The sequence below is a fragment of the Nyctibius grandis genome, chromosome 15 (genome assembly GCF_013368605.1).
Source record: "Nyctibius grandis isolate bNycGra1 chromosome 15, bNycGra1.pri, whole genome shotgun sequence".
Taxonomy (NCBI): domain Eukaryota; kingdom Metazoa; phylum Chordata; class Aves; order Nyctibiiformes; family Nyctibiidae; genus Nyctibius; species Nyctibius grandis.
This window is the reverse complement of record NC_090672.1, coordinates 5,427,344-5,450,652: the sequence shown is the minus strand read 5'-3', so window position 1 is coordinate 5,450,652 and position 23,309 is coordinate 5,427,344. Positions and strand designations below refer to the sequence as shown.

Genomic DNA, 23,309 nt, shown 5'->3' with positions numbered 1-23,309 from the left:
AGCTGCGGGTATCAGTGGCATGTTTGTGCCATGAACTGCTGTTGCACCCACCAGGCAAGCGGGTGCTGAGAGCAGCTGGGCTGCGAGAGCCTCCCCCCTAGCACCTTGCTGCTGGGGTGTCTGAAAAACAGGAGGCTCAAAAACCAGGATGTGCCCAAAAGCCATCACAAGCTGGCAAGGAGACTGGCGCAAGGGGTTGTCAGGTCCTTCCAGATGCTGCCACCAAGGATTTCCTGCCTCTTGAGACTGCTGGGAGGATTAGCCAACCCTTTACAAAGCAGGCTGAAATTAGAAGGCCTTAGCTATTCTTGCCAGGGTAAAACCAGCACAGAGCTTCCTCCTGGCTGTGTGCGAGGGGAGCAGGCATGGGAATCTGCACCCAGAGTTTCCTCCAGGGAAAAGGCTTTGGAGATATCTCCAGGGGCAGAGATTTTTATTGACTGGCTAAAAACAAAACGTGAACAAAGACAGGATTAAATCCCCGGGGTGGGAGGAAGTGAAGCCATGATCCTCACTGCGGTTTGTCTTTATTGGTAATCCTATCAGACAGGCAATCGTTAGCGTATGGATAATTGTATTCTTAGTAACAACCAACCGTGGTACTTATGTTCCCTTCTCCTGCATGGCTTTGCCTTTCCTGGGGCTCGATCATCAGAGCTGCTCTAGAGCTCAGCCACAACAACCAGAGGTGGTAGCGTCACAGCACTGCCTGGTTCAGCATCTTTTTTTTGATGTATATTTGGTTCCTTCTTCTCTTTCCCTGTCCAAATCCCCTCTTTAGCTGGGTGAAGGTACCACCTTCCAGAAGTTTTGACTCACTAGATGGAAGTCGTGGCAAAACACGAGGGATGTGACAGCCAGGACTGCTCTGCCAGATCAATGCAAAGGGGTATAAATAGGTCTGGGGCACAGCGAGGCTGAAATTCTCTATCAAGCAGCTTCTGGAAGACCCTTTGAGGGACAGAAGGAGCAAAGAGCCTCAGCCGAAGGGTTCATGGCTGAGGTTTATGGCCTGTCCGACAGGGTGATGGTTGATTAGAGCCTGGCACAGGCTGGGGGATGTGAGACGTTGCTGTGTGTTTGGGGAGGTGGTTTGGGAATCAGCAGTGAGTCAGGCTGGTTTGTATTTCTTCTGTCTTTCAGTAACCTTGGGGTTGAGCTGAGCACCTGCAGTAGCCACAAAGGCATCATCCTGAGTCCAGCGCATCACTTGCTTTCATAGACTTCCCCCGAGCCCTGGAAATTGCTCACAGCTAGAGAAAAAACCACAGTGGGGAATCTCACGGGACTGGGTCTTTGCTCCCGTGCTCACACAGACTGTCAGATTTGGGAACAAAGAGGAATTCTGGGCCAGAAACTGGCCACTGTGACCTGCTAGGAGGGAGACATGGGCTGCTTTGGCCTTACACACCAGGGTACACATTTGCAGCCGTCATGGTGCCCTCGATTGCTGCCGACATCCAGGACTTCTCCTGCTCTTTTCCCCTGGCACTGTCCATTTTCCATGGCTCTCAGTTGGAAGCCTGTTAGAGGGTGTTTGCCCACACAGGAATGCAGTGGCACGTGGCTTGCATCAACCCAGTGCAGAGACCGAGCCCTTCAGCGAGTGGCCTCCCAAGCAGGACTGATCACCGCCTTAAAACAAGAGGCGCTGGCCCTCACGGCTGCTTTGGATCGGGCTCACGGATGGGGAAACCAGAGAGGAGCTACAGCCAGCCACAGCCGTTAGTGCTGCCGGCCCTCGGACCTGCAGCCGGTCACTATCAGGTTGCTGGAACCTGCCGCGCTCGTAGGAGTTGTGAGAACAGCAGGGCTCAGGCGTCTCTGGGAAACAACACTCCCGGTCTGGAAAGCAACAGCCGGGAGCATGAAGGACACATGTGCCAGGACGGCTGCTCTGAGCGAGCCAACTTCGTACAGTGACGAGGTGGCAGAGGCAGCAACAGGGCTCAGCTCCCTGCGCCCAGACCTGGGCTCAGAGCTAGACTCGACTCTCCTGCAGAATATGATCTGGTGGGGATGATCCCCCAAGCAGCAACCAGGCCCAGCAGGTCCCATGGGATAGCCACTTGTCCCCTCCATGGCTCTCCAGAGGCAACTGGATGGAGGAAGCTTGCCCTGATGCAGCAAAGCTCCAACTGGGAGGGACACAGGACATCTGCGTGTTCCCCCATCCATTTACAAGGCAAGATTAAAGCCTCCAGGTCCTGCCATGCAGCCGCACGCTCCGGGTCAGGAGGGGATGGATTCACAGGCCGGGTCAGCCAGGCAGGGACCTCTGCCCTGCTCCTGCCCACCAGCTCTGGGAGCGACGGGCTGCGGAGGGGCTGTCGCAGCCTCTGCACAGAGACCACTGGCAAGTGGCAGCTCGGGGAGGGCAATCCCCCCTGGGTACGGCATCCCCAGCTGGGGCCAGGCTGAAGGCCACGGGTGCCAGCCTTGCTGTAGGCAGCCCAGAGGTGGGGAAACTGAATGAGGACGCTGCCCTCTCCCGAGAGGAGCCCAGCTCTGCACCGGCTGCGGCCAGGGAAGGGTCTGGCTGGGAACCAGCTCCCTGCACAAAAGCTGCTTTGACAGAGCTGTCGGCTCCAGGCAGCAGCGGGGGGAGCAAAGGGCCGGGGAACAGCTGAAGAGCTTTACCAACAAAAGGGGATTCAGGGGAGCTGCGGTGACAACTGCTTCGGGAAGCATCCCCCGCCACAGAAAATGTTGTGCTGCAAATCTGCCTGCAAGAGGGATTTAGCTGGGTTGGCTCCCTGCAGCCCAGGCCGCCGCGGTCATAGCCCAGCACCGCTCCCAGTCTCCCGGGTATAACGGGCTGAACAGCCGGGACACCCTTCTGCAGGCACAAAACCGGCCGGATTTAACCAGGTTACACGCTCTTACTGCATGAACCGTGCAGGCAGTGGCTGTACCGAGGTCCTCGGCTTAGACACATCCCTCCCACCCCGAGGGCTGAAGCAAGCTGAGTTTCAACACCCCTCTCTCCTCCACAGCTGTAACCCAAGCACAGGTCTACAGGACGCTCTGATGAAAAGCAGGAGGAGGTAAGTTGTAAAAGCATTTTGACAATGGCTCTGCATAGCTTTCAGCCACAATTCACACCGTTCTCTGGAATTGGGTCTTGTTAAACGCCCGACACCGACGCACCCGGAGCACCCACACGGAGAGCAGGGGCTCGTTTGCCAATTGTGTGTGGCTGCATCGGGCTAGACAGCATCTGGCAGAGGACGTGAACAGGGCATGGGGATATACAAAATATACAAATTTTTCCCCTTTCCCAATCCTTGTTCCATGACACAGCCAAAGCCAGAGCCAGCTGCAGCCGTGCCGGAGCACCCTCGGAGGCCGCTCTCTCCCGAACCCCCACATGCGTGGGGGGGGAAGGTGGGTCAGCTCTGCTCGGAGCCCAGCCCTTCCCCAGCGACTCTCTGCTCTGTGCATCCTCCCCAGAAGCTAAGCCGAAAGCAGCATGTGACACCTGGAAGATGAAACCTCCTCTCGCCAGTATTAGGTAGCAAGAGAAATAAAACACAAGGCTGCTCGTAATACAGCCCAGGGGGGGACAGGCAGGGGGCAAAAGCAGGCGTCGCAGTCTGGTAGAAAAGCTACTGACACAAACCTTCTCCCAAAGCCACCACAGCTTCCAAAACACACCCCACCATACAGACGTGCGCATCACGCATGAGGAGCTAGAGAAAGTCCCCAAAGCACCCCCACAGCGATGACCTGAGCACCATTTAGGATACCACAGTACTCTGGGAAACAGAGGGGTACACCTGTAGGGGGTTTTTTTCAGATCAGGATATGAAAGAGTGACTAGCTGACAGGGTAATGCAAAATAATTGATTTTATTTAAAATAAAAAGCAAAACCACAATCATCCAAACAAGACAATTAAGAGTATCCCAGCTCTGCTGGATGGGGTGATAAAAGCAGCTAACGGCAGTGGCAGGGCTTGGAGCTGACAGTAGGACTGTCCAACGGATCAGTAAGCTCTTTCCTTCCCCCCTTTGCAAGGGGGATGCCAAAAACCTCCCGTTACAATTAGCCCACGCAGGCATTTCAAATTTGATTCAGTCAACAGTCTTGCTTCCTGCCCCACGATGGCTGGGGATTCAGGGAGAAAGAGTCTGGGTTAATGACGAAAGAGGTTGTGTCTTTCTTCTAAGCATTTGGAGAGGCTTAATGTAACTGAGAAAACAAACTGGAGCCAGCGCACGCGAGCTGGAGGGGAGGAAGGTATGTCAGTGCTTCCTCGGCCTCCCCTGCTCCCCCAGCGCTTGTGCAGAGAACAGATGCCGAGAGCAGCGCGCCCGTTGTTCACATCTACAGCTCCGATGGGGTATTTCTTCATTTCCTCCTGAACCGTCATAGCAGCCAAGCCTGTGTTGGTTACCAGACTTGACAGCACGGCCAGAGCTCACAAATCCCTTTACCTTTCGCCAGAGCAGGCAGGACAATGACACTGACGCACACAGCACAATCGGGAAAGCCACAGTCCAAACCCAGCACGCGGCGCTCTCAGCCTGGCCCTGGGGAACAAGGCAGCCCACGACGCACCACCGCGGGGGCTGAGGCAGAGCAGTGCTGCTGCTTCGGGGCTTGAGGGGCCCACCGGGTCTGGGTGCTGGACCCCAGCAGCCTGCTACATCCAGGGGCTCTGCAGTACACAAAAGCAGTGGGGTCAGAACAAGACACAGATGCCCCACGAAGCACAAGCCTGGAGAAGTGAGAGCACAAGCCCCACTCTCCCCAGTCAGCCTCCCACAAGCACGGAGCTAGGCACACGGGGAGCACAGTTTTTAACTTTATTCCTCATTCACCGGGCCTGGAACAAGGGCCTGGGAAGCACCAGCTCCCCCGCTTCCTGCAAGGCCAGTGACGCTGACTCCCTAATGAGAGATAATTTAATCTAGTCCTATTTAAAAAAAAAAAATCCCGATCTAGCAGGACCTCCTGTTTAGAGCAGGCCGTGAAATGCCAACAGCTAAACTCTGGTGAAAACAAAAAGCCTTGTTCTGCTACAATTTATGTACCACACAGCAATTCTGGAAGGGCCACCACAGAACACCACATGGCCAAGAGCACTGAACAACATCCCCACTGTTTTCTGCTACAAAAAGCTAAGACCAGGTTAGGAAGTCTCAGGTTGCTTAGGACGGCTGGAACACTTCTTGTGGAGGACGACTTCAAAGCATCTTACACAGTAATTACATCTCAGCCTCACAACACCCCTGTGAGGTAGGTATTTTCCTCATCTACTAACACGCAAACAGAAGCTCACCAATTCGGCTGAGGCAAGAGCCTGTAAGCAGAACCAGAGATCCCAGGAGTCCCAGTTCCCAGGCAGCCTGAACAGACACACCTTTGTTTTGTATCAGAAAGCGCCTTCTGGGGAGGTCATACAGCGTTGCTGGTATCACGGTGCCTGCAGTCCCCTTCCAACACGCTGCCTTCTGCGAGCGATGTCAAGCGGACGCAGGCTTCAATCTGAAATGGTTTTATTTCTCACTGACATACTAACTGTCGAGCCACCAAAGATGGCAGCGGACAATTCTCTAAGGGCTCCCCTCACCGTGACCGAGCTGAGACTTCCAAGCCTTCACCTCTCTAGGCCCCCACGTCCTTCCAAAAGGCAGCAGCTGCAGCCTGCTCTGTCTGAGAGAACTACAGACTGTGCAGGCTCCCAGGCTGTTCAACCAGGCAGGAAAAGAGGCAACCGTGGCCAGAAACACCAGGAGCTGGAGAAGTTTTTTGTTTGTTTGTTTGTTTGTTTTTAATGAAGTAACCTTGTGAAAGAATCTGCAGCGGTCTACAAACAAGCATGCTCACTTATGCCTGGCTAACGCAGGAAATTCAGCAGTCTGGACAGCTAAAGAGTGTACCATAAAACCTTCCCTCTCTCCCATTTTTTCACCACCACGCTGCTCCTACACAAAGCAACTGGCACAGAAGATTCAGAAACAGAGATCCTGACAAACATATTTAAGATCCCCTCGTACAACAGGATACGGCCTGGTCTCCAAGAAGGGAGAGTGTGTTTAAATAGGAAGAGACAAGGTTAAAAAAAAAAAAAAAAAAAAAAAAAAAAAGAGAGAGAGAGAGATCAGAAAATCCAGACAAGCAATGTTCTGGGTTCCATCAAACCCAACACATATAAGAAAGTCACAGTTAAGGCTGCCAATCTGCTTTTTAATTCTGCCTGTGCCTAGGCATTATTGCACGTTTATTACATGCACACCACTCCTGCTTTCAAGTTTCCTCTCCCAAAGAACGGTTGAAGTGAGATCTACTACCCACCTCCTAGGTCCCAGGAGAGCACCCCAACCCAGCTAGCTTCTGGCTGTGCTCTTCAGATAGAGAAGGATCGTTTCCTTGCAGCACACCTTCAGCCAGCCAGACCTCTTTGCTGACCCTACCAGCACAAGCCCCTGCTAAAAGAAACCCCAGCAGCTCCAACAGATCCCTTGGGGATGAGAGCTTTACCTACCATAATACAAATGCATCTACACAGACTTAAGCAACACATTGCATTTTTAAAAAGCATAAAACAACAATATGTCCCCCTCCCAGTCCTTTAAAATTGGCACTGCAAGTTCTGGAAACGTCTGAACCCATAACCTCAAAGAAAAGCCATTTAGGTATGTGAACTGCAACTGGCCTGAACGAGCCCACGGCCCTGTAACTCCTTGGTATTTAAAGCCCAGCAACTGTTGTTATCGTGTATGAGTCAGACTTTGCCAGTTGTTGCCTAGTGCTGAACACCACGCCTGCACCAAAAGGATTGTAACTACTGGCAAATGCTGACTTTTTCCCCACAGCTTTTGCTGTTCAAGAAACTCCAGGATTCTCCTGCTCCATTGAGCTTCCTATCAAGGTGCTAGTGCATCTTCGTTACCAGTCATCAGAACAGACACTGAGCAAAAGTACATGGACTGTTGATGGTTAAGGCGTTGCACCTTAGATGTACACACATCGATCAAGACCACGAAAGATGCTTCAGGTCGGTGGTCACCTCTGCTGAAGTTGTTTCAGTGTTTGGAGCATTCATACCACCTTCCCTTCCCGAAATTCTAGTGCGAGAACCGCCGGACAACGAGATAGGCCAAAAGGGCTGGTGTTCCTTTCCTCAAGTGTACAGGACAACATGTAAACATATGACAGTGTCAAAGCAACACAGGTTTTTAGCTTTACCTGCTGGTTTTAAAAAGAGTTCTTTAAAAACTGACCGTCGTCTTCCTTGCCAGTTACGTGAACCATTAAATACTTGGCATGTCCTTACCCAAAGCTGGGTTATTAGTGCACTCACTTGGGGCGCAGAGGGGACAAAGCATTGCACAATAACGTAGAGTCGGGGCGTTCCCCTAGAAGTTATTAAGGAGCCAACCTTCGACAGCACATAACGAAGACGGATGTCTGGATCGAGGAAGAGTGACAAAAACTTAAGGACTGTGAGAAATAGAAGCAGAAGGGGGTAGAACAGAGCTGGCTGGCTGCTAACGGAGCTTCGATCGGCAGCTGCCTCTAGGCGGGTGTTGTTATCTCTCAGGGGTAGCTGCGGCCTCCACAAGATTCCCTAATCCTGTCAAAAAAAGTACAACTGCTTGTCAACAACTATAGTATTTCACCTCATATCAGGACACAAGATCGTAGCATGCAGGTTAATTGTATGCTTATTCTTCCTACAGAATTGTACAAGCTACGTAAGACTTTGTTTGGAACTGTTTCTATCAACTAATCCACCACACAGCTGAAGCAGAAAGCCCACCCATCCTCAGAGAGCGAAACAATCAACATACAGGAGGAAGAACAGTGAAACCTGAAAGCAAATGTTCCAGGCAATGTGCTGGTTTTTAATATTTAAGGTATTCATTTCAAAATTTGAAGTGCAAACAACTTAAAAACGCACAGGATTTTCAGAAGAACAGATCTGCATGTGTGCTCTGCATTTTTACAGCTTCTTTTTTTTCTTTTTTACAAAAAAAAACAACAGGGTGTGCATTAAGGTTTGTTATCTGCTGCTGCCCATCCCCTGCCTGAAGTCACAACTGACTGCTGAAATGGGATTTGACAATGTCATAACAAAGTAATTGTTAAAACCTCCAGGGCAAACTAAGCAGTACAGTTCTCTCCAACTGTTTAATGACGCTCTGTACTTGTAATTCAATTGCATTCAGCTACGAGCAACTCTTGAAAACAAGAGAGCAGTAGAGCACAGCAGGATAAATGGCAACACACAGAGCAGCAAACAGGTTTTTAGGCAGTACCCTAAACTGGGAAGTCAGGCATGGTACTGGGAATCTGGACTTCCTCAGGTAAATTACTCTCACACCTTCTTTCTCAGGCCATGCAGTGAGTCACCACGGCACTTGCATCCACGCCAAACCCAGAGCACCCAACAGCTCAGTAAGTAGACAGCACCCTAACGCAGGCAGGCAGCTAATACAGCAGCGTCACTTAACCAAACCGCGAGGAGTTGGCTTAAGAATTTTGGCAAGCCTCTGCTGTATGAGAAAAACGCTTCATTTAGCAAAGAAGTTGTAAGTTCCTCCCTGCAGTATACACCCAGATTCCCAGTGTTTCACTGTTTTTAACCTGGCAAGTCCAGAGAACTTCCTTCCTTGGCAACTTTACCCTAAGCAATATCTCTTGGTTCTGCAATATTAATGTTCCCTCCCTCCAGACTGACTAGAAGCTTGCCTTTTTTTTGAACAGGTAAACACAGGGATTTGGGATTAATTTTGCCTTTAACAAATAAAACAGTGGGCCAAATTTAAATAATCCAGGCAGCAATAAGAGAAACTGTACAACTACTTGAAGGTTTTCCGTTTGGACAACAAGGTGTTGAAACCTGAGTCTTGCCTAATAATTCCTTATCTTTAACTGTTTACTTTTCATTTGTGCTCTCTGAAGAGCACAGTTAAAATATCCCACCTCTCCCATTAAAAAAATAAAAAATACTCTATTAAAAGAGACAACTAGGAAAAGTAATAAAACTGTTTATTAAATAAAGTAAAAACCCTATTTTTTAAAAAAATATCCAGAATCTTAGTTTTCAGTTTGGAGCAATTAAAATAATTCATGGAAGGAAGATACCACCACTGGCCAACTGCTTTACATTCCATAAGGGAGCCCTTCCACAAGGGATCCCTTGCTCTCCATACCCCTCTGTCCTGATGAATCACCCTATCCTTAACTCTGCCAGCTCTGCATTGGGTTGTCTTTTGCTTGTTTAAAAACAACAGTTGTCACCGGGTCACCTGGAGGAGCTGCGCTCTTTGCTCACACAGTCATCCTGGGAAGTTGTATCACCGTTACCCATCATGCTGCACGTTCTCCTCTTTTTCCTCCGGTGCATCATCCCCTCTGTCTCAGAGCCAGAGTCACACTGAAGTATGAAGAGATGAAACCAGAATTCAGAGAAAACTGTTTGTGCTGTGGAATTTACCATAAGAGCTACCTCAGCAACCCTGAATAATCAATATTCAAAGACTGTGCTATTTTAGATTGGACACATGAAATAAATTTTAAATAAAGTGTTTAAAAAACAGGAACAGATATGTTCTTAGATTTCATTACTGTCTAAGCTGGCTTGGGGCAAGACAATGGAGGTGTTAATTTTGGCTCCTAGAAGGACCTCATTTTCCGAGAGCAGACTCAGTGCCTCCTGAAGCACTTAGGTGCCTAGAGAAGTCCCCTGTCATAACTGACAGTCTCCGTTTTGGATTTTGTTCCCCCTCCCCATTTTTAAAACATTCATTTTGCAGCCATTTCACACAACTGTGGCTTAGCTAAACGAGTGACAGATTTATATATAATATAAGCATAGACCAAACAAACCAAATTCATTTAGCAATACAAAGAGAGGCTTCAGCAAACAGAACCTGCTAAAACCACAGGCTCCTCCACCCTATGGATTTGTTGAGTTGCTTTCTATTAAGTTTCTTCCATAAGACATGAATATTAGGATGAGGACATATGACCAGGTATGGAAAAAACAATATGATTGCAGGATATGGATCACCTACTGTACTAAAAAGCATTACCTCTGAATCAGAGTCTGAGGAGCTGGAGCTTGAGGAACTGGAAGAGTCGCTAGAACTATCGGAAGCAATACCAGTAGATTCCTGCAGGTCAACGGAATCAGCCAGGGCTGCCAAGTCAGGATGTTCCTGCTTTAGGATCCTAAATAGAGTTGAAATGTCAGGGTTAGCCTTTGAACAGTAACACTGCATGTAAACGAATAGGGTCTTTTGGGGTTTTGTTTGAAAAAGAGAATATGAAAAGAAAGCTACTAAATCTCTTACCTGTACCATTTCCGTGACAATTTGGGTCTCCCTCTTACTGTCTTGTGCCACACCACAGGGAAGTTGGTACAGCTGGCAAAGTTTTGTGTGATGGCAATAGTTGTGTCAAGATTGAGAACTACATGCCACCAGCCACCTATAAATACAGCACCAATGACCATTTCTGGCTACACAGCAGAAAGCAAGTTCAAGAACTGCCATGAACACTTCTTCCATAGCACAGGGGAAACTGGGCCTTATCTCCCAAAGCCAGGTGTGTTTGCCACCACGTCATCTTTCCTCAGTCTTACTTCAGCATTTGCTCCAGTGTTTTACAGATTCTTGTTACAGGAGGCTGCTCAACGCTCTGACCAAATTACCCAGCTCACGAACAGCACTGAAGATCTGACTTGACAGCAACACGCTGGCTACTGACGGCTTATTTAATAGCAAGAGCCGTTGTAACCCAGACTGCACAGAGACGCTCTCTGTTAAGCCGGAGAGCACTTTCTACGCTGATTTAGTACGGTTCTTATGACTACAGACTAACCTTTTGTTTAAAAATAGACGCAAAATTGTTTCCCCACACAGGATAAAAATAGACAGCAGTGTTCTTACAACCCACTTACAACCTCATAAAAAGACTAAGGAAACAGTTTAATGGAACCTGACAGCTACAAAATCTTAACAGAAGGTACTCTGGGGAGTCATGAATAAGTGCCAAGACAATCACAAGGCACTCTTCAAACATGAAGTCAGCTGTATGTCAGAGACAAGCAATGTGGATAGAAGCTATGGGCCATGCTGCACAAAAACGATGCAAGATTATAGGTTAGAATTTGGCACTGAACTCACACGCTTTATCCACTAGGCACCTCACCTCCCAGTTAGAAGGGGCACACAGCATGCAGCCACTCAGAGAACGGCACCTTTATCAGATCTTTCTTTAGCTTTTCATTTCAAATGCAAGATGAAGCATAACCATAGAGAGGTGGGTGGGAAGTGTCAGTGCCTTTAAGTAGTTGTTCTCCCACAGCTAAGAAAAATTCACATGCAGTCAGACTAACCAGGCTACAAAATTCAGCCATGAATTTGCTACAGTGCATGCAAACTCAAACATTTTTGTCTAAGAGTTACTAGTACTCAAACACCTCTATTATTTTATGCCTTTTCAGTTTCCTATTACTGCAATTTAGTTCAGGATCACGTTCCTGTGATGCTGCAACTCAGGTCCCATTTGTTCTGTCATCTGTACCACACGCAATCCTATGCTACAGGCCATATATGTTTCAGGGCATTCAGAAAATAACTGAATAGTCTGACAATGTGCCTCACCATATATATCCCTTTTGGAACAGCTCAGAATAGTCTTTTAGTAAGAGATGGGCCATATAAGAAAGCTGAAAGATCATCTTCATCTCTACTACGTACAAATGTTAAAAATATACTTTTCCCTCCCAGATTTCCTTACTGGACAGATTCATACATACCGGGCACAAAGACTGTCTCGCCTGGTTTCTGTAAGATTTCCAGGGGTTTGAATTCAGGGGGCCAGGTGGGGAGCTGCGTCCTAGGATAGATGACATTGAACCAAGTGATAGCCTCATCCTGCTGGTTCCCTCCCTCTTCTCGTGTCACTTTGATCAGCTCTCTGGGAGTGCTGGTAGGGAACAGGCACCAACGCTTATGTCCCTGGACTAAGGCGTTCCACGCACTAGTTCCCAAGGGGTCGATGTGAATTCCTGTTCCAGAACGAGGTGGGCCCATCACAAACCATCTGTGAGAGGAAAAAATCCTTTAGTCATAGAGCAAGCAAGTAGCTACCTTCTCTTTTCTTCATATTAGACAGAAAATTACAGCTGTTAATTTCACATACAGATAGAAATCAAAGTAGTTACAATTCATTCATTTATCTTCTTGAGACTGTTAGGCTCACACTACAGCAAAAGATACAACATGGATTTAACCTAAAAAACAACACGAACTGGGGCAGGAATGACTCTGGGATAAGAAAGTGAAGACAGCTTTTTAAAACAACATATAGCTGTGGAATATAAACAGTTCTTCAATAGAATATATACTTATTTCAAGGTTTATGAATGTGATTAAGTCATAACAGCATGCATTAGGATTCTTCCTATGCAGGGGGATTCTCCTAATCCTGTGGTTTTCTAAAACTCTCGACTCATAAATGGATCCAGAACTGCAGAACAACGAGGAACAAAAGGCAATACAAGTAGTAAGGAACAGAGCGAAGTTACGCAACCCTGGCCTCCCTCTATGCCTTCTGTTCATTTACAATAGGCTTTTCATTCTAACATTTAACTAGTTGGAGCTTATTCTCCAGTGACCACTCAGAATTTGGTGTGTTTATTCTCAATTCCCCATTTGCGAGGGTTATTTCTCCCTATGGAGAACTTTGCTACACGTTTAACAGCAACAGCACCTTCAATTGCTGATTTCCCCTGTAACAGAACAGTAAGATCTACTGTACCAGATATAGCAGTGAGGTGACTTAGTATCAGGCATCAAGAGCTAAAAAATGGCAATAATAGTTTAATGGGCAGCAGGGAAGGTAGAAACTAAAGCACCGACAAGACCCCTCGATTGCGTGGCTGACAGACAAGCGATACTCAGCAAGAGGAGTTCAAAGGCTGAGAAAATATGGGAAGCCAGCAAGCTCTCCATCTCCCCTTTCCTATGCAGGTGTAAATGAAGCTGGTTTCCAAGTATCATTTGCTATCACTGACTGTAGAGCTGTAGGTTTGGTTATCAAGCTGCGCTCTTCCTACTTCACAAAGGAGCCATAAAAACATATAAAAGCAGGTCTTTGTCACTTTATCATCAATTCACTCTTTAGATTCCTATTAGCCTTGGAAGCTAATTAAACCACAAGCAAAACAGTCAAAGCTTTTACTAAGAAGTCAGAAGAAATTAAACACAAAGATCTGTCTGGTAAACAGACAGATGCACCATTCAACACCATTTTTCTGACTATAACCTAAATCTACACATGCAGAAGATTTTAAAACCCTTATGTATCAACTCTATCATTTACCAGCCTCTTCCTCCAGGCGTTCAATTTACAATGAACATAACCCAGTTTGCCACAAGACATCCAATTTACCGTTAAAACTTCACATCCCGTAACTTCAATTTAAAAGAAAAAAAACCATCCCCCTCCAAACTAAAATAGCTGCTTCAGTAAATGGCTTCCAAAAATTACTGCTTTTATTTTGAAAAAGAACAACTCTAATAAATATGTTCTAAACAGCACGAGGTCGTTCTTTAAGGTTTGTACGCTATCACACACCTCTCACCCCAGAGGTCAATCTGTACCGTGCATATCCTGATCATATGACTAGAAAGCACCGCTTCCTGCTGGATTTTCAATTATGCTCTTAAAGCACTGGATACTCTTCATCCGTTCCTGTACCTAGATGAAACCCCTAACCCCAGGAGGCATCAGTGTGCTCTCTTGCATCACCCTTCTCTCAAAAGAAGATAACAGCCTCAAACGAACCCATGTTTTCCAGAACAAAGTACAAGAATTGTGAATACCAAGATCACAAGCAAGGAGCCCAGCATGTGCCTGTAGGTGGGGAGAGTGTGGGGGAAAGAGATAATAGATATCAGTGAGTCACAACCAGATTATCTAGTTTACTTATAACTTGGATAAATGATTTCCAGTTCTGTAAGTGTATTCAGTCTCTACCAGAGACTACACCTGGTGTGCTTTTGCATCTGATCACAGCATTGTACATTCTTCTTAGAAGTGAATTATAAAAAGGGTCTGTTACAACACTGTGAAAACACCTACTTCGGTCATCTTAAATAGAATTAGTTTCATGCTCCGCTCCTGCAAAAGCACAACTGGACTACAGCCACGTGAGAGACTGCAGAGAAGAGAAGAGTACCATTATTCAATCCTTGTTCTACTTTATTAAAAAAACCTGAAACAATAAAAACCCACATCACAGCCTCATGTCACTCAAAGGGCAAGGCATTCTCTGACAATTTTAATGCGGTTGTAAAGACTTTAATTACTTGGGAGCATTCAGCTTATGTTCATACTGCTATGAAGTGTCACATTAACGTAGACAGAAATCCCTTTTGTGTCTCGCAGCCCAAATACAAGGTTGTTGCATTTGATTTCAGGAATGAAGCGTCCTTTCAATCCCTTTCCAAACAGATGCAAAAAAAAGAGTTGAAAAGACTACATAGATGTGAAATATTGTTCTCACTCAAAATCATCTAAGGGGAGCTAAGAACTAGTCTCCACACTTCATACTAATCTAGCTTAAGATCTTTATCTTAAAAGGACTGACTCATAATTAAACAAAGTCCCACTATGTACATAAGCCACTGGTGCAAAACCCAGGAGCTAGTCCTCAGGTACTTAAAATTTGGGAGCCAGAAGGCACACACAGCAAGAAATTAATCTTCATAAATTTCAGTAACTATGTAATTTTTTTAAAGAAGAAGTGACGTAAACTGACCTAAAAAAAAAAAAAAAGAAAAAACCCATAAACTTGTAGCAACACTGGTGGCAGAACCAGAAATCGTGACACACAAATCTGCCCCTCCCTCGCTCTGGGTTACAGATGTATGCTCATTTCAAAATAGCAGACGTAAAGCTATCACTTTGTTTTATACAAGGCAATCATACCTATTTAGGAATAGCTAACGAGATGGAAAATACCTACTTCTCTCTTGCTGTCACGGTACTATACCTGTAAGGCGGCCTTCGTTTCTCCCCTGCATACTGAAAGAGATCATCAGTGAAGAATTTGGGTACTTTGTAGTCCTCCAGGAGTTTCCTACGCTTGGGATGCTCTCCGTAACTGCTGTCAAAGATGTAGAGCGGGCTGTCATCGCGTGTGGTTTCCATATATTCTATGTAGTATTTCATCTTCATCTTCACAGAATAACCGTCATTGTCCTCCCCACATTTGAACTTCTGGTTCCTGTACTTGCGTTTCAGCCGTTCCAGAGTCCACTTCTCCTGGGCAGACCAGCCCACCTGAGCATTCAGCAAGACTACAGGCTTGTAAGGTTTTTCATAACGCTCAACAAATTCCTCCACTGTTAAATGGAGTGCATCTGCCCTCTCCACATTATCCTGTGAAACCAAGGGAGGAATACAGAAGAGATATTAGGACAGACTAAAGCCCTAGAACTGCGCTTTCGATGTCGGTGTGGGGGAGCTTCACAGTCATACTTTGTTCCATACACCACGAGGGTATCAAGCTGCCTACGTGTTATTTTAAGCTCCCCGAGGCTGCAGACCTATTTCTCATGCCCGGCTCCTTGCAACCCTCAGTAACACCAGCAGCCTGGAGCCATTTGGCACTCCTCCCCACCGAGGTAACTCCCCAGGCCGAGAGGCCACCCCTGCCCTTTCGGCTGGCACATCCCCTGCTGCATTTCACCCCCCTCGCCAGCCCCCAAGGAAGGCGCCTGGGAATTCCCCCTGGGCGCTCCCGCCCTCAGGGTGCCCATCCCAGCCCGATGGGGCCCTCACCCCCCGCCACGTGGAGGAAGGAAAAAAACGTGGATGCTGCTTGACCCCCCCCCCACCTCTTCCCGGCACCCCCGGGGAGCCCCGCCAGCTCTGAAGCGACCCCGGCCTCAAGAAAGGGCCCTTTCCCCGCTCCCATCAGACGCCCCCCAGACCCCCTTTCCCCTAAGGCGTCCACAATCCCCTCAGGACCCCCTTCGTCGCCCCCCGTCCCCGCCCATTCCCTTCAGGGCCTCCCCCCATTCCCCTCAGGCCCCCGTTCCTCTCAGGGCCTCCCCCCGTTGCCCTCAGGCCCCCGCTCCCCTCAGCCTCCCCCGTTCCCCTCAGTCGTGTCCCCTCCCCAATTCCCCTCAGGCCCCCGCTCCCTGCAGCGTCCCCCGCTCCCCGCAGCCGCCCCCGCTCCCCTCAGCGCGGCGGGGCCGGCGCGCACCTTGCAGGCGGCGGGGCTGAGGGGGAAGGTCTCGCAGTAGTTGTGGCGGGTCCAGTCCAGCGAGTCCTTCAGCTCGGGCCGGGCGCTGCGCTTCGCCTCACGGATCCGCTTCTTACTCTTATGATTCATGGCGGCTGTGTCGGCGGCAGCGCTGGGGGCCGTCACCGCCCGCCCCCGGCGCGCCCCAGGCCCCGCTCCGCGCCCGCCCGGCCCGGCCGCACCTTCGAGAAATTTCACCCCCTTGCCGCCGCTGTCGCCGTAGCCCCGCCCCCGCCGCCCTCCCATTGGCTCGTTGTGCCGCCGTCTTCCGCCACGCCTCGCCCGCCCTCCGGCGCTGATTGGCCGAGGCGGGGAAGCGGCGCGGCCGGGCCGCCATGTTGGGGAGGCGGGTGTTGGAGGCGGCAGGAGGGCGGCGCGGAAACCGGTCGCCCTTGGCCGCGCTGCCCTGCGCCCGCTCGCCGGCGAGGTCGCCCCGGAAGCCCCTCCCGCCGCCGCTCCCCTTCCCCCGGCGGGCCCGCGCTCCGCGCCCGCTGCTCCCCTGACAGCGGCGAGCCGGCCGCGTGTCACCCGGTTCGCGCGGAGCCCCTCACAGCACCGACCCGCGGGCCTGAACCCCTCCAGCCCCGCCGGGGCGGCGGTGCGGGCGGGAGCTCGCGCTTTAGCCCCGGTTTAACCGCAGCGTTCGGGGGAGGCCCCTAGGAGCGCCGGGACAGGCAGCGCACCGAGCACCCTGCCCGCCGCCATCTGCGCTCGTGGCGGCGCTCCGCGTGACGCCATCCCCAGGGAAGGCACCGATTGGTCCGCGCGACCCGGTGCGACACGTGGCCGCCCGCCATTGGGCGGCGGCGCGGCCATGGAGGAGCCCCGGCGGCGGCGGCGGGGCGGCGTGCGGCGGTACCGCTTCGCGGAGGGGCCGGCGGCGCTGGCGCTGCGCATCCCCGAGGTACCTCTCCCGGGGGGCGGGACGGCGGTGCGGGCCGGCGGCGGAGCGGGGCCGCCTTCCCAGCGCCGCGCCCGGTGTGTTGCAGGTGCTGGACTCGCAGTACGGGCTGTACGTGTGGCCCTGCGCCGTGGTGCTGGCCCAGTACCTCTGGGCGCACAGGAGGAGCCTGCCCGGCAAGCGAGTGCTCGAGGTACCGCTGCGGGCCCCTCCGGGCACCCCCCTTGTCTTTAGCCGCCGGGGGGGGTGTCCCCCCTCTCGACCCCGGGCCCACCGCTGCGGTTTCAGGTGGGCGCCGGGGTGAGCCTCCCCGGCGTGGTGGCTGCCAAGTGCGGTGCCGAGGTGACCCTGTCCGACAGCGAGGAGCTGCCCCAGTGCCTGCGGAACTGCCGGCGGAGCTGCCTGCTGAACGACCTGCCCCACGTACCTGTCATAGGGCTCACGTGGGGCCGGGTGTCTCCAGAGCTGCTCTCTCTGGCTCCTGTAGACATTATTTTAGGATCAGATGTCTTTTTTGACCCCAAAGGTACGTTAGTACTGTTAGGTATCTTCAATTTGTGACAAACTGCAAGGACTTCATGTCCAAGGAGCACTGGGAACACTGTCAAGGTATCAGGTGACAGCCTTTAAGGTGATACTGCGCTGTGGAACTTGTTATTCTTGGGGTAATTCTAGCATTAAGCTGTCATAAATACCACTGGAGGGTGGGTGAATAGAAAATGGAGTGGATTAACTGCTTAAGGCCATGTTTCTCAGGTCTCTCATACAGATGCATTAAGTCTTGTATCAATTTTTAATTGCCATTCTGTATAACCAGGCATATTTAACTGTACCTAGAATCCAGAGACTAACCAAGGCTGCTTCATCTCCCCAAACTACACAGACTTTGAAGATATTTTAACTACAGTTTACTTCTTGCTGGAAAAGAATCCACATGCTCAATTCTGGACTACTTATCAAGTGCGAAGGTAAACTCTTGCATATTTAAGACTCAAATCTTAATTCCTGTCTCGGCTCTTAAAGAGCGTTAACTTCTCAGAGGCACCACTGCACTGATTCCAGAGAACCTCCTCACAGATTGTCAGTCGGGCTGGTTATTAGCCAAGTAAACCTTAGGGGTAATTAGACAAAAGCGGCCAAACCAGAAAATAATCCAAGAACCACAAATTTCCTGTTGACTAGAACTGTTACAAATTCATTGGTGACAGTCTCCTATAATTGCTGCATAAGTTATAAACTTGGATTACGTTTTCACACACTGGTATTTCCTCCCCTCAGCGCTGACTGGTCTATTGAAGCTTTGCTCTGCAAATGGAAACTGAAGAGCATCCAGATTCCTCTACATTCCTTCGGTGCAGACAAAGAGCACTTGGCCAGCTCTTCTCTACCAGGAAGACATACAATTGAAATGATGATCATCTCACTAGCAAGATCAGATGGTACTTAACTTTATTCCACTTGTTGGTTCCAATACAAGATGACACTTCACTGTTCACTGTAGCATGGATCTGCAGAGAACAGTCCTGTTTACAGCAAACCTCATGCGTATTTTTGGGGAAGCAGATCCCTTCAGCAGTAATTCTTAAAACATGCGTTGTAAAAATAAAGCTGTTCAACTGTTTAGCTATGGCTTTTAAGAAATTTGTGCTCCTCCCCAAAGACCATGTAATAGTTCAAAGACTCCATTCCATTATGTAAGTCACTACACAACATAGCTTAACAACCTGACAAGCCACAAGATTCAACTTAAATTCACAAGGTCAGCTATGAAGAAAAAGTTAACTGTACTCTTTCAAGATAAAAAGTATCCCCATAAAATCTGTTTCCCAGGACTGAAGCTCTTTCCCAAGGATTCATATACAAACGCCAGCCCCTTTGTTTTCAATTGCATCTGTGTACACTGCCACTAGCCATGCAGTCCCAGAACATACAAACTCAAGCTTGTAAAAAAAGTACTTTTAATCCTCTATAAAGCCAGACTGCAAGTATTCAGATGTTTCCATTCCCATTTAACATACATGCATAAAGTTAACAAGGCATTACAATAACCCTTGACACATGATGGTTCAAGTAACAATGCATTTGGTATCCAAAAAATCATCCTCGTTAAGATTAGCTACTATCGAGCAGCAGCCTGTTGAGTCAGGGCAAGCACACGGCAAATGCAATTAGTACTGCTCAGGGTGTTATCTTCTGTAACAATGGCCAAGGGACCTGTCTGATTCTGTGTTGGTAGTCTGGTGTGCAACACTTGCCATACAACAGTTGGGTTAGTCACAATACTAGTTAAGTTTGCCCGTAGTAATTTAAAAGCAACCCCAGTGGATAAAATTTATAAGCAGTAAAATGCATTCAGTTACTATATAGAAGTTAAACATTGACAGTATAATTGCAGAAATCTTTTCAAGCTAAAAATAAGCTGACTCAGACATTAAGTTGAGAAAAGTTAACACAGAAAAATGTTTAATATTAACTACAGAGACAGTGGGTATAGTACAGAATGTCTTAAGCAAAAGATACACCAATCAGTACTTACAGAGGAATGAACCATTTCTTTTCTTAACATTACATTTCTCATATAGAAGTTCGTATATGTAGGTTGGTAAGTTTTACCATTCTGGGAAAAATAAGGTGTGTATACCATCAGCTAGATGTGCTCACTGTATGCTCCATTATTTTTACGCAAGGCCCGGGTGTCTGGAAGTGCAGTTGTCAGGCATTTTAATTAACTGGACAGCCATTTGTTTCTGCACGACAAGGCATCGTTACACAGGAGCAATCAGGAGAAAACAGGAAACAGCCAAGCACTCTGCACTGCAACACGCCACCTTAACAGCTAACCAGCATTACTCAACTGCTACACAACTGCGCCTAGTGCACAAAAATACATAAGAGAAGAGATTAGAATTGAGTCGGAGAAAACAATCCTTTCAAATATCAACTGTCACCTGAAAAGATTTCTACCAATTTGAATTTGAAGATACTATTTGAATGCAAAGTTTTTTAAAAAAAAAAAGCATTTACAGTTTCAAATTGAAGTTTTGCAGAATTTTATTTAAGGAACAAAGACAAAATTGAGAATACTTTTTGACAGAGTTAGCTATCAGCATATAATGGCTGCATGTTTCCTCAGTATGAAACTGGAGGCAGCAAGTTACCATCAGTTTTAACTTCAAATAAAAGTCAGCACTATATAAACAAAAATGAAGTTTTACCTCAAATATCCAAGCCAATAATGAAATCGGTAGTCGTTCACTTCACTAAATTACAAGAAATTTCAATAACAGCAACAAAATGGCACATAAAATGTAAAATCTGCCACTTGAGGCGCAACTTAAACAAGTAAAAAGTTAGACAAAATGTTACAAAATAACCTTTTCAACAGCTGGTTGCTCTGCCAGGGGTCTCTCCAATGGACTGATGACTCAAGCGATCTTTTCCCCCCAAAGGCGTCCTTTATGGAGGTTCTCATTTATCTGATGCATCTAGATTTGAAGAAAGAAAAGTTCAGCCAGGTTTCTACCATGTCTCTTTTGGTTGTGGGGATGACTTCAGGTATACTTCTAGTTGTGCTTCAACTGGCTTTGCCTAATTTAATTAAATTTTAGGAATTTCCATACTGTTCCACCTCCCCCCCCACATCTTGCCTTACTTCAGAGGCCAAATGTAAGGTTCTGTCAAAGTATTTAGTTACAAAGAAGAACAAGCATCAGGCTGTAGATCAAGCCACCATTAACTTCAATTCAGCCTGTTCAACAATAAATTATTAAACTTATATATAAGTTACAAAGCTAATACTTCTTCATAAAGACTTAACTAAACTCTAATTAGCATTCAAAACAGAGTGTAACTAATTTTGCTGTAATTATAATTATCTAACTTCAGAGCTAGCTTAGGCCCTTTCCTTTTAAAAATAGGACCAAACAGTTTGAAGGGTTAAAGACACACTATCCTTTCCCCACCCGGTGTTATCCTCAGACGCCTCTTCAAGATGTGGACTTGAGGAAAAACTAGTTTCCATGGTTTTCTCGTTGCAAGGAATTTGCCACTTTTCTAGAACAGTTATTACCTCCAGTCAGTATAACGGCCACTGAACCGATCTTCCGTTACAAAAAGGATAGTGTATCTTTAACATTTAAAGACAAACCTGCTCCAATACACGCCCACAGAAACTGGTCCCTGGAGGATCAGCCAAATCAGTTAAAATCTGCAATACTGGCCAATATTCTTTTAGCAAACAGGAGACCGCAGCTTTAAAGGGGAAAATGCAGATGTTGGATAAATACAGTAAGAAATAGTCATTTTCATCATAGGTTGCGTCTCATACAATATTTTATTAAAACCGTGTCATTAATCTCGCAATAAAACATTTTCTCTGTAAAAAAAATTCTCCGTAGAAAGCCCTTTGGTATTAATTTCCCTAAACCAATAACCAAAAAGCACTGCTCAAGCAAAAAAAAAACCACAACTAACAACGTGCCCCGTTAGGATTCAGGCTATTAATACTCTAAGGACTACCCAACACCCCACCTAAGTGCTACAATAAAGTAACATGCAGTATGTGCTGATCCCGAGGTACATTACCATGTTCCTAGGAGGACACAGCTCCTTCTTCTTCCGGAGACTTGGGAGGGCTCTTAGACCTGGATCTAGAGTTGGATTCCCTCTTTGAGGCAGGGGGAGGGCTTCTAGATCTGGACCGGGATCTTGACCTGGACCGGGATCTGGAGACAGACGAGGACTTTGACTTGGATCTCCTGGCAGACCTGGACTTCGAGGTGGAGCGAGACCGAGAGCGTGTGCGAGACCGGGATTTGGATCGACTGTAGCGGGACCGACTGCGAGATCTAGAGCGGCTCCTGCTTCTAGATCGGCTGCGACGGCGTCTTCTAGGGCTAAAGCGTATCAGGAGAGAAGAAAAAAAAAGCGCATTAAAAGTTGAACGCGGGCGGCGCAACAGACTTCAGCGACTGCTTCGGGACAGGGAGGGTGGAACAGGACCCACGTGGGCAAGAAAATGAGTGTTAAGAGGGCGCCATTGTTCAGCGTGGCCGGGGGCTAAAACTACTACAGGGCGAAAACTCTTCCGCTCCGAGGGAACTCCACGTGCCTTTGCTACTAAACCCTCACCCCCCGCTTCCAATCCCGCCGCGAAACTCACTCGGAAAAGCAAACAAACCCGAGCGGCCCCCGCTGCACAGGCACATGCCTAAGCCCCGTCTGCCTGCCTTATTACGGGAACTCCGCTGCCCCCCTGCACCCTTCCATACCTGCGGCTGCGGCGGCCGTAGCCACTGCTCCCGTAGCGGCGCGGCGGCGGGCCCCGCCGGCTGTGGTGCGAGTCGGGGGGCCGGCCGTAGCGGGCCATCTGCACGCGGAGCTCCCGGCCATCCAGCACGGCCCCGTCCATGGCGTCCATCGCGTCCTCGGCATCGCGTTTATCGTGGAAGCGGACGAAGGCGAAGCCGCGACTCTCCTTAGTGTAGCGGTCCCGGGGGATGTAGACGTCGCCCACGCGGCCGTACTTCTCGAAGACCCTCCGGAGCGTGTCCGGGGACGTACGGTAGGTCAGGTTGTCCACCTTGAGGGACGTCATGCCCTCCACGTCCGGCGGAGGCCGCCCGTAGCTCATGGCGGGCAACAGCCCCCGAGGGGCGACGGCGGCTGAGGAGAAGAAACCTGAGGGAAGGGAGACGAGTCAGGCGGCGGCCCGGCCCTGAGGGGGGAAGCGCCTCACACCGGAGGGGAGGCGCCGGAGCGGCGGCCCAGCAGAGTCCAGAAAGGAGGAGAGCTACAGGGCATAGGGGAAGGCCACGGGGTCCTCAGCAGAGAGGGACGAGCAGGCACCCACCTCCGGGCTCCGGGGGAGAGGCGGCCCGCGGCCGGACCGGAGGCGAACCGCCGGCAACCTCCAACCCCGCGCGCCGCTGCGAGGAAATGAGCGGGGCGCCGCCCGCGCGCGCCTGCCTAACGCCACAAAATGGCCGGTGGTGACCCGGAAGCGAAAGCGCCGCCCGGCGCTCTCTGCCCCCACCCCGCCGCACCGGGGTTTTTTGGTTTTTTTTTTTTTTCTCCTCGCCGGCCGCGGATCCCGGAGGCGGCAGTGGGGGGCGCACGGGAAAGAGCCTTT

The 23,309-nt window shown here is 49.0% G+C and overlaps 3 protein-coding genes across 5 annotated transcripts; 1 reads left to right on the top strand and 2 right to left on the bottom strand.

Moving 5' to 3' along the window:
- Positions 1–3,835: 3,835 nt before the first annotated feature.
- Positions 3,836–16,469, bottom strand: JMJD6 (jumonji domain containing 6, arginine demethylase and lysine hydroxylase). The gene is made up of 7 exons (XM_068413577.1): positions 16,240–16,469; positions 15,022–15,410; positions 11,779–12,065; positions 10,310–10,445; positions 10,049–10,187; positions 9,263–9,390; positions 3,836–7,584 (listed from the first exon to the last, which is right to left on the bottom strand). The coding sequence occupies exons 1-7, from the start codon at positions 16,366–16,368 to the stop codon at positions 7,548–7,550; spliced, it is 1,245 nt and encodes a 414-aa protein (XP_068269678.1). The 5' UTR covers positions 16,369–16,469; the 3' UTR covers positions 3,836–7,547.
- Positions 16,470–17,063: 594 nt separating this feature from the next.
- METTL23 (methyltransferase 23, arginine) lies at positions 17,064–18,802 on the top strand. Its single transcript, XM_068413578.1, has 5 exons — positions 17,064–17,182; positions 17,268–17,372; positions 17,468–17,705; positions 18,063–18,147; positions 18,458–18,802. Exons 1-5 carry the CDS (start codon positions 17,093–17,095, stop codon positions 18,624–18,626), a joined length of 687 nt encoding a protein of 228 aa, XP_068269679.1. The 5' UTR covers positions 17,064–17,092; the 3' UTR covers positions 18,627–18,802.
- On the bottom strand, positions 18,612–23,157 carry SRSF2 (serine and arginine rich splicing factor 2). 3 transcript variants are annotated; one of them, XR_011049325.1, is made up of 5 exons: positions 23,031–23,157; positions 22,450–22,858; positions 21,764–22,074; positions 21,327–21,430; positions 18,612–20,664 (listed from the first exon to the last, which is right to left on the bottom strand). XR_011049325.1 is itself a non-coding variant. In XM_068413579.1 (4 exons), the coding sequence occupies exons 2-3, from the start codon at positions 22,809–22,811 to the stop codon at positions 21,771–21,773; spliced, it is 666 nt and encodes a 221-aa protein (XP_068269680.1). In that variant the 5' UTR covers positions 22,812–22,858; positions 23,031–23,157; the 3' UTR covers positions 18,612–20,664; positions 21,764–21,770. The 3 variants fall into 3 exon arrangements, 1 of the variants encoding a protein (XP_068269680.1); XR_011049324.1 differs by lacking the exon at positions 21,327–21,430 and having other exon boundaries at positions 18,612–20,050; positions 20,554–20,664; XM_068413579.1 differs by lacking the exon at positions 21,327–21,430.
- Between the last annotated feature and the right edge of the window lie 152 nt (positions 23,158–23,309).

Bases quoted from the DNA above. Each gene is read 5' to 3' on its own strand.
- METTL23 (XM_068413578.1), top strand. From the start codon at position 17,093: ATGGAGGAGCCCCGGCGGCGGCGGCGGGGCGGCGTGCGGCGGTACCGC. The intron at 17,373-17,467 runs GTACCGCTGCGG...CTGCGGTTTCAG, and splicing joins CCGGCAAGCGAGTGCTCGAG to GTGGGCGCCGGGGTGAGCCT. The intron at 17,706-18,062 runs GTACGTTAGTAC...CAAACTACACAG, and splicing joins TGTCTTTTTTGACCCCAAAG to ACTTTGAAGATATTTTAACT.
- SRSF2 (XM_068413579.1), bottom strand. From the start codon at position 22,811: ATGAGCTACGGGCGGCCTCCGCCGGACGTGGAGGGCATGACGTCCCTC. The intron at 22,075-22,449 runs GTATGGAAGGGT...GATACGCTTTAG, and splicing joins TACGGCCGCCGCAGCCGCAG to CCCTAGAAGACGCCGTCGCA.
- JMJD6 (XM_068413577.1), bottom strand. From the start codon at position 16,368: ATGAATCATAAGAGTAAGAAGCGGATCCGTGAGGCGAAGCGCAGCGCC. The intron at 12,066-15,021 runs GTATAGTACCGT...TTCCTCTCACAG, and splicing joins AAACGAAGGCCGCCTTACAG to ATGGTTTGTGATGGGCCCAC. The intron at 10,188-10,309 runs GTAAGAGATTTA...AACTCTATTTAG, and splicing joins TTGTCACGGAAATGGTACAG to GATCCTAAAGCAGGAACATC.